The 10334-nt window shown below is 42.0% G+C and overlaps 1 protein-coding gene across 2 annotated transcripts in view; it reads left to right on the forward strand.

The window, feature by feature from the left end:
• LRRC8C (leucine rich repeat containing 8 VRAC subunit C) overlaps positions 1–9941 on the forward strand; it is an 80625-nt gene extending 70684 nt beyond the window's left edge. For both annotated transcript variants that reach the window (XM_034653852.1, XM_034653853.1), the window contains one exon: positions 3428–9941. In XM_034653852.1, coding sequence (XP_034509743.1) covers positions 3428–5701 — 2274 coding nt within the window. In that variant the 3' untranslated portion in view covers positions 5702–9941. The remainder of the gene's footprint in view (positions 1–3427) is intronic.
• The last annotated feature ends 393 nt before the right edge of the window (positions 9942–10334 follow it).

Below are 10334 nucleotides of genomic sequence, written 5' to 3' on the forward strand. Positions count from 1 at the left end.
CCTCCTGGGATTTAAGTAGGCACATTTTGAAAATTCTGTCTTTGTGAAGATTGAAAGAGAAATCCAGCATCAGAAGACTGAGAGGAACTTGGGGAGATGAGCTCTGTCTCCCTGCACTACGCTGGGCTGTTCTCTATGAAGCCCTCCCAGCAGACGCTTGGTGAGATGAGAAGACACGTGGAGGGGTAGAACACTAGGCTGTAAACAGAAGACAAGTTTAAATTCCTGCTATGTGAACTTGGACAAGTACTGCCATTCTCTGAGCCTGAGTTGGTTTTTTCTTCTGTAGAATGGGGAGAATATGACCTGACTTCCTAGCATGGCCGATGCTACCCAATCAGGTACCTTTGTGCAGAATATAAAAAGGTAGCCCCCCCTTGTGACCATAGAGAACCCCAAGAGGATGGTGCTTCCATCCCGCTGAGGGGCACAGCAGAATTTCAGCCCACCCTTGCTTGCCCCCTTTGCTTGGCGCCCTTGTGCAATGGATATCCTGAAACCCTGTGCAAGCAAGCTCCAGAGGTCTGTCATCCTCCACCATCAGGAACAAGCCTGGGGAAGTGCTGGGCAGGGGGCCAGGAATGGGGGCTGCCTGGTTGCTTGGCAAGGAGTTAGCACTTTAAGAAGGTACCTGCCTCGTTATCTTCTAACTGATCTTGTTTTCACAAACCAAGGCTTCCGTGTTTTCCTCATGACACTAACAATGCCGTATTAACACACTAGCTCCAAGGTGTCACTCTTGGGGAAGGTACTCAGGGACACACTCACTTTCCCTGTTCATCTCTTGTCCCTACCTTCTGCTTACTTCACAGACTGTTGGAGTGTTAAACAAGACCACGAATGGGAGCACATCCAGAACATGACCCCAAACACTGAATTGCTTATTTGTCTCTCTTCCGTATTCCTTAAGGGTAATCTGGCATTTGTCTAGACTTCCTCCTGCTATTTTCTATTCCAGGGGTTTCCAAGGTAGAGTGCTTGACCCCCCAGAAATGCAAAGGGTGCTGCATTGAGATGTGAGATAAAAATGAAAACTTTTATTTAGACAGGTGCTCCTCATTTTATTGCACTTTGCAGATACTGTGTTTTTCACAAATGGAAGATTTGTGGCAACCCTGTGTGAGCAGGTCTATTTCCTTGTTTCATGTCTCAGTGTCACATTTTGGTAATTCTTGCAATGTTTCAAACTTCTTCATTATTATTATATTTGCTATGATGATCTGTGACCAGTGATTTTGACTTGCTGAAAGCTCAGATGACAGTGGGCATTTTTTTTTTGACGTAACCCTTTAATAGACGATAGTGCAGTGTAAACGTGACTTTTCTATGCACTGGTAAACCAAAAAATTCATTTGACTAGCTGTGTTGCAATAAGTGCCTTATTGTGGTGGTCTGGAACTGAACCTGCGATATCTTCACGGTATGCCTGTATTTATTTTAAGCTTCAAGGGAAAGGAATTAAGCTTTTCTAATATTTCACATATGGATCGACAGGACTTTATGGATGTAATTATGAATAGACATACTGAGTGGGCATGGTCAACATTTTTTCTCTGACATAGGTAAGTGATAGAAATGCTTGAAGACCACTGCTCAGTTCTCACACCTCTGTAGCCACCAAATTCTAGAAATGCAGTCACGTGTGTGATTTCTTCTTTGCTTCTCCTATTTGACATAGTAAATAATTGCTCCCCGCTTCATCTTCCAGGACAGAGCTTTTCTAACTCTTGTAATGAGACTTCTTCTCTTCCCCTTAACCTCATTCTTTCACTGTTACCTGAATAGGGTTTTGAAGAAATAAGCTCTTTTCCTGCGACAAAATTTGCATAAGGTAATTTGTTATGATAAAGTCAGATTGGGATCTTTTTGGTTTAATTCTAGAAATGCAGTAAAATGAAATAAGAATGTGGGCTCTGGGTCCAGGTGGCCTGAGCAGGATGATAGTAGCAAGTAACTTAACCTTTCTGTGCCTTGGTCTCCTCATCTGTGAAATGGAAATAATAAGACTACCTGCCTCATCGGATCCTGGTGACAATGAATACCGGTGACATTTTTAGAACAGAGTCAGTGGCATATTAAACACAGAAGTTTTCTGCCATCAGCACTAGAATTGCCATCCTTACCTTCTTCCCTGGAAGAGTTGAGGGCCGCATGCAGACATACGCAGCTCCGAACTGGAAATACTCGTGTCAGTTTGGGACTCATCCACTTTCTCAGCAAATACATGCGGGTGGTCTCCTTTGTCTTGGACACTCTGCTAAATGTTGGGTGCCCCACTCCATTGTCAGACCTTGTACTTCTGTCTGGGGGGCGGTGTCCCCCATGTCACCAACTTGTGGTCACATTCCCATGCCACAGCACCCACTTGACAATGGATTCAGTTTCTGCCTCTATAATCAATGGAAGGAACTCTGTTGTTTGTTACCAAAATTACTAAACATTTTGCTGTTGCAGAATCACTGAAAGCTATGGGTTTCCAGCCATTTGACATTTTTAAGGTATAAATAGATTTTCCCTGCATTATTAATCTCACATTATTGCTGTCAATTCCTTGGTTATTATTCTTCCTCCAGACTGTTTGCTTATTGTTCCTGGGGACAGTTCCTCCAGGTTGATTCCAGGAGTATTCGGTCTCATACTCCCTCATCTGCAAAAAGGATGCCCTCTTCCTTACCCAAATTGCAATGTTAGGAGACTACTGGACATTCTTTGGACTTACTTTTTTTTTTTCAACAAATTGCGGTATTGGTAGAGGGATAAAAGTTTTCAATGTAATATTTTGTGTGAAAAGCCAGCAAGTTTAAACCTAACGATTTTAGTGTGAAGAGCTTCTGATTCTTTCATATTTCTCTGCAGAGAGATGAAATGGTTTTTATAAAAGCTTAGTGAATTCCCATTGTATGAAGGCCATTTGCATTCATCTATGCATGCATTCCAGGATATGGGTAGAAAGTAAAGGGCAAATGATAAAGACAGGAATTTCTTCCACATTTCCTCCTGCCAATCCTGTTAATTCTCATACACAAGTCCATCTAATCTGGGGAGCCATCCAGTTCAAGATTGAGTCTGATAAGAGGATGTACTTCCCAGACCAATGACTGATTCTCCAGGCTCCAGGGAGAGAAGAAATGCAAAATTTTAAAATACACGAATGTTCTTTAAATACTTATTTTGTTGTGAGTTCTTCTGTGACCTAAGACAACTGCTGTGTTTTATGTCATAACTTACACATGATGAGCAAAGTCAAATATTTCATTTTCCCAGCACGTGGGCAGGGAATGAAATCCTGGTGCCGGAATCGAACGTTGTATTCTCCAGGCAAAGGAAATGGACATTTATTGGATGTTATTGCTGCTTTCTTCACACTAATGACATTATCAGAGCTCTTTGAATAATATAATTTGAAAATATTACTTCTGTGTTCCAGGTCATGCAAGACAAGATCATCTGCCTTCCGAAAAGAGTCCAGCCTTCTCAGAATCACTCTTCCGTGTCCAATGTCTCCCAAGCAGTGGCCAGCACCACCCCGCTGCCTCCCCCCAAACCGTCTCCTACCAACCCTGCCACTGTGGAAATGAAAGGACTAAAGACAGATCTGGATCTCCAGCAGTACAGCTTCATAAACCAGATGTGCTATGAGCGGGCCCTCCACTGGTATGCCAAGTATTTCCCTTACCTGGTCCTCATCCACACCCTGGTCTTCATGCTCTGCAGCAACTTCTGGTTCAAGTTCCCTGGCTCCAGCTCCAAGATAGAACATTTCATCTCCATCCTGGGGAAGTGTTTTGACTCTCCTTGGACCACACGGGCTTTATCGGAGGTGTCTGGGGAGGATTCCGAGGAAAAGGACAACAGGAAGAACAACATGAGCAGGTCCAACACCATCCAGTCGGGTCCGGAAGGCAGCCTGGTCAACTCTCAGTCTTTAAAGTCCATTCCCGAGAAGTTCGTGGTTGACAAGTCCACTGCCGGAGCCCTGGATAAGAAGGAAGGGGAGCAAGCGAAGGCCTTATTTGAGAAGGTGAAGAAGTTCAGGCTGCACGTCGAAGAAGGTGACATCCTGTATGCCATGTATGTTCGCCAGACTGTGCTTAAGGTCATAAAATTCCTGATCATCATCGCCTATAATAGCGCCCTGGTTTCCAAAGTTCAGTTCACCGTGGACTGTAACGTCGACATTCAGGACATGACCGGATATAAAAACTTTTCTTGTAATCACACCATGGCACATTTGTTCTCAAAACTGTCCTTTTGCTACCTGTGTTTTGTAAGCATCTACGGACTGACGTGCCTTTACACCTTATACTGGCTGTTCTACCGTTCTCTACGGGAATACTCTTTCGAGTATGTCCGGCAGGAGACTGGAATTGACGATATTCCGGATGTGAAAAATGACTTTGCTTTTATGCTTCATATGATAGATCAGTACGACCCACTGTACTCCAAGAGATTTGCAGTGTTCCTATCTGAAGTCAGCGAGAACAAATTAAAGCAGCTCAACTTAAATAACGAGTGGACTCCCGATAAACTGAGGCAGAAGCTACAAACGAATGCCCATAACCGGCTGGAATTGCCTCTTATCATGCTCTCTGGCCTTCCGGACACAGTCTTTGAGATCACAGAGTTGCAGTCTCTCAAACTGGAAATCATCAAGAACGTAATGATCCCCGCCACCATCGCGCAGCTGGACAATCTCCAAGAGCTCTCGCTACACCAGTGCTCAGTCAAAATCCACAGTGCGGCGCTCTCTTTCCTGAAGGAAAACCTCAAGGTCTTGAGCGTCAAGTTTGATGATATGAGGGAGCTGCCCCCCTGGATGTACGGGCTCCGGAATCTGGAAGAGCTCTACCTGGTTGGCTCTCTAAGTCATGACATTTCCAAAAATGTCACTCTCGAGTCTCTGCGGGATCTCAAAAGCCTTAAAATCCTCTCTATCAAAAGCAACGTTTCCAAAATCCCTCAGGCGGTGGTGGACGTCTCCAGCCACCTGCAGAAGATGTGCGTCCACAACGACGGCACCAAGCTGGTGATGCTGAACAATTTAAAGAAGATGACCAATCTGACGGAGCTGGAGCTGGTCCACTGCGACCTGGAGCGCATCCCCCATGCCGTGTTCAGTCTGCTCAGCCTCCAGGAACTGGACCTCAAGGAAAATAATCTGAAATCCATCGAGGAAATCGTTAGCTTCCAGCACTTGAGAAAGCTGACGGTGCTGAAACTGTGGCACAACAGCATCACCTACATCCCCGAGCACATAAAGAAGCTCACCAGCCTGGAGCGCCTGGCCTTCAGTCACAACAAAATAGAGGTGCTGCCGTCCCACCTCTTCCTGTGCAACAAAATCCGATACTTGGACTTGTCCTACAATGACATCCGGTTCATCCCGCCTGAAGTCGGAGTGCTACAGAGTTTACAGTACTTTTCCATCACTTGTAACAAAGTGGAGAGCCTTCCAGACGAACTCTACTTCTGCAAGAAGCTTAAAACGCTGAAGATTGGGAAAAACAGCCTCTCAGTACTTTCACCGAAAATTGGAAATTTATTATTTCTTTCCTACTTAGACATTAAAGGCAATCACTTTGAAATCCTCCCTCCCGAACTGGGTGACTGTCGGGCCCTGAAGCGAGCCGGGTTAGTTGTGGAAGATGCTCTGTTTGAAACTCTGCCTTCTGATGTCCGGGAGCAAATGAAAGCAGAATAACTTATTTTTCTTTAAAGCCTGACTGAGACGTGCTTCTACCAAATACAGTATAAATAATTAGGTAGTCTTAATGCCTTTCCTATTTTATTTTTATTTTTTTTCTTTTTCACACAAAACAAAATGTACACAAAGATTGAGTAAGGAGTATGTATTTTTTAATAAAAATTTAATTGTATTTTTTCACTATTAATATTTTAAAGTTTTATTTGTCCTGGAACCTAATGTACCTATTATTGTTTTCTACTGACAGAAACAGGTGGTTCCGTCTGGTTTTTTTTTTGTTTTGTTTTTTCATTTCATTCTTGTGAAAGGGAGGGAATTTTAAGTTGCATGCTTTTTGGTATTTTTTAAATAGATATTTTGCAAAGGTCATTTTTTGCTTGTTTACACCTGTCCAGGGTCCTTACTTTTGTTTTTACTCTGTCTGTACCAAGGAGTCTGCGCTAGTCCTTGTAATACCAGCTGCCTTCTGCGTTGGCAAAGTCCTTCGTCCTACGGAAGACTCTTCTCTGGAGTGTAAATTCACATAAGTGCATTGCCACAGACCACTGCTTTCAAAATTTCTCCTCGTCTCCAACAGAACCCTGAATTGTGTTATTTCATTTACCTGACAGTCAATGTGATTGTTAGGCTAGGATTTTGTAAGTGAGTGAAATCAATAATCTCCCATGGTTGGCCGGTCTGAATTGGTCATGTATCATCTGACTGATTTGCGTTCTCACCAACATTTCAAAAATATCGTTTAAAAACAAAATACAGAGGCTCTCCTCCCCCCACCCTTCATCTTAATATTGCTATGCAGTACTGGTGAGCAACCTCAGAGAAGCTAGATATATTTTAATTAAAACAGGTAATTAAATTTAAAAATCAGAATCAGAAGCCTGGTTTTTAAGTAATGTAATAACCTTTGATATCTTGATATGTGGGTACATCAGACAGAAAAAAAAAATGCCCTGCTGAAGCCGTCTCTGAGAGAGCTGGCACTCTAGTCAGGTGCCCGGGTTGCTTCGGGCAGCGTAGGGCAGCCAGCTCCTCACATCCTGACTGTTACACAGAATAACCCACGTGTCCGTAAGTGGAGCTCCCGGACTCCTGCCCCTGCTGCGGGTGCGAGCGACGCGAGCACAAGGAACTGTTTCTGTTTTTTGGCTTAAAATAAGCATCTCACTTAAAATGGTTCTGTTACTTTTTTTTTTTAAGGGGTGAATAAATTGCTAAGTGGCTGTCACTTAGAAATAATTTTTGCTTGATGGTCAGCAGAGCTTTTATTTATCTTTGTATTTAAACCAACATAGTATACGCATCTTGGGCAAAATCTGTAACTGATTCTTCAGGAAAATGAAAACACGATTTGTGCCCTCGATCCAGGGCCAGTATTGCTGATCATGGGAATTGTGTTTTATGTAGTAAATTCACGCTGACTGTTGTCAGAACTCTAGTCTGACCTAAGAGAGTTTTGTGACTTAACAATGAAAGAAAATAGGAAGATGCTTTTGGGGTTTCAAAATAGCTGCTTTTAAATTTTGCGCCTTGATCCTGGTGATTTTGTACAGTGCTGCTTTGGAACTCAACACAACTACTCAGCAGACACACGTACCTCACTCATGTTGGAGATGCTAGGAGGTGTCATGGAGTGAAGGATTTAGGAAAGAGATGCTTTTCATTTGTTTAATAATGAAATCATGCAGTCCGGGATGCTTTATTGTTTCTGTTCTTGTCCAAGTGTTTGAATGGTGATTTTGTATAACTTATTTCCCACCTAGAATGGAAATGATATGTTAAAATAGTAACATGGCTATATTTCTTGTAGGAGCAAATATTCAATTCCAGAATGTGGTTAGGATCCTGCTTATGAACAATGTGTTGTATTTAGAAATACAGCCCTCTTATTTTAAGCAAACAAAAGACTTGGAAGATTCTCCATGGCTGAGCATGACAAAAATACCCTGTTGAAAGGTAAGCTTAGATAACTACTGGTAAAACACTGGGTGCACTATTTTTCTGGATAAAATTTATAGTTATTTTCTATACCACCCTTCAAAAGGGATCTATTCAGGTTAAAAATCGTATTTATGCTGAAGTCTTTATCTGGTGTTAAATCATAATCTCACGTGGGGTTCATAACTGACATAAGTGACTAGTAAGTACTTTTAACATGTCATAATTTGCTCTCAATTCCAGAAGACCTAATTTGTTTGCTTAATGATTTCACCGGCTGACCCCTAACCTAAGTTCTAAATAACATCCAGTAAATCAGTATTGTTCTATGACTTTATGCTTTAACTGAGAAGGAAAGTTCATAGATGTTTCTATTAGATTTTATAAAAATTCAATAGTCTCAGACTTCATCTTGAGTGTCAATTTTCTGACTCTGGCCCATTTTAATATTGTTTTTGTTCACATTTATAAGCAAAAATCATTCAATTACATTTAGCCTTTAAATGGGAAACTCAGGTAAATGAACTGCTGATTTTTCTAAAGTCCTTTAATGGATCAACTCAGTGTAAACAGGTGTTTACCTAATCCCTTTCTGTATTTTACAAGTGCTCTTGCTAAAAAAAGGACAACTAGCTCTATTTCTCCAACCTCTATAGGATTCCTGAGAAACTGCTTCTGTAAATCTAAAAGCACCATATGTACTCATAATGCCTGTGGCTGGTCGAAGCCCATGCTGGGTATGCTTTCTGGTCAGTTTTACTGGTTAAGTGTAGAACAGGTCATTGTCTGGACGTGGTCTGGTTGAAGCAAAGCATAGAAGTGTATCGCAGTGGAACTCCCCTAAGAAGACCACACCTCAGAAAACTAGTTGTGTGTTAGGCTTTTGTTTTGGTTTGTTCTTAACACAGCACTTTTAACATAAATGTTCTTGATACAGTGAAACAACTGCAGATTTTTCTTGCGGTTCACCCACCTTTTCCCTGCCATTACATTTCCCACGGAGCTGCTGTAAAGAGTTCCAGCAGTCTACATGGCATCGTGTTTGGCAAAAAGGCTTGCAAGATATGCCTGCTAGGAGTGTTTCGTTATTCAGTGGTGCCTCTTTATCTGCCTCTCAAGCCATCCTTAGAGAGCGTCTTAAACAACCTGGCATCTTTCTTGGGCTACTTGGGATGGGGAAGATCCAAGTCCTTGCAATGTGCTGTCTTATGATTTCTGATATTGAGAAAAAAGAAGACACGTTCTTTATATCTCTTCTTACTATTTCCCCCCAAGAGGAGTTTTGCTGTTGTTTATTTTTCTAATTCTATCATTTAAAAAAAGTCCATTTTTAAGCAGTTTATTCTACTCTCTCATTTCCTACCAAATATCTGATCAATAGTAATGCTATATGTACTTAAATAGTGAACATTCATGATCCATCTTTATGAAAATGGTCAGCGGTACTTAGTAGTGAATAGATAAGATAAATTTTCATATAATTTCAGTTGGTGTTCTCCCATTAATTCTGAGTGTGGTAATGCTAGTCAAGCCGTCCACGTCTTGGTAGGATCTCAATAACTCACAGTAGGGTCCCGCAGTAACCTTAAGTAACCAAAACACGGGAACAAAACAGCTCAGTTACGAGGGAGGGGAATGCCTCAAGAGTCTGTCAGAGTCTCGTCTTTTCTTGTCAATTCAGACACATTGTAAGAAAACTTGGACAGTCTCCACCAGACCTGTCATTGATTTTTTCAGATTTAGGTCTCGGTGACATGCTTCTAATACAATTTCATACCAGCCTTTCAAACTCGGTGTCCCCTCTTACTGCATCTTCCCAGAGCCATGTACTGACAAAGGTAATATCCTGAAGTTCATGCTGGGGGAGGGAAGAGTGTCCTCCTGACCCCAAGGAATTTTTTTTTTATCACCTTGAAAAAAGATACTTTGTACAACTTAACTTGTTGGCCATGTTAAACAACAGTTCCTATTTATGGTTTTTAATGTAATTATAAATTTGCTCTCTGCTGAGTACTATTCCCTCTCCCACCCGATTCTGCCTCTTGAATGAATATTTTTACTGGGGTTGAAATTCAATGCCTTATGTGCTCACTCTGTTGTTGTTTTTCCTGCCACTTGTTTTCTCTCACTGTCTATGTCAAATTGTGTCAAATGCTGGTCAAACCTCTAAGACTGTCAAGAAAATGCTTGAAGGTTGATTTGTCATCGTGCAAATTCCCAATAAAATGTCTTCATGTTATTTGGCTATTGTAGTACATAGGAAGAGAAAATAACTTAAATAAAGTCATTTTTGTAATTTAAAGTTGAGATTCGTCCCTTCTTCGATTATAGAAGTCACGTTGACCTTTTGCATTTCTCCTGGTGTTGCTTCTGCCCTTGCGAAGGCTCTCTGGGCTCCGCAGGAAATGGGCCGCATGCCTTCTTTCACTTCGTGTTTAGCTCGTTTCTGCAATTGTGACTAATTATTTCCTTCCTTAATTCACTGTGCGGCCGCATCCACCTCAGGTGCCCCTGGAGTTCTATTGGAGTAATTAGTGCTTGAATATGTAGTCTGGAGGCAAGGGCTGTGCCTTTGCCAGATCTGATTATGCGATCGCTGTCCAGCGCAGCTCTCACCACACGGTGTTCCGATAATGAGTGCGGCTGCTTGAAGGAATCAGAACGGTTCTGCTCAGCTAGGAAGCCTCCCCTCCTC

This window comes from Ailuropoda melanoleuca, chromosome 2 (genome assembly GCF_002007445.2).
Source record: "Ailuropoda melanoleuca isolate Jingjing chromosome 2, ASM200744v2, whole genome shotgun sequence".
NCBI classification, from domain to species: Eukaryota; Metazoa; Chordata; class Mammalia; order Carnivora; family Ursidae; genus Ailuropoda; species Ailuropoda melanoleuca.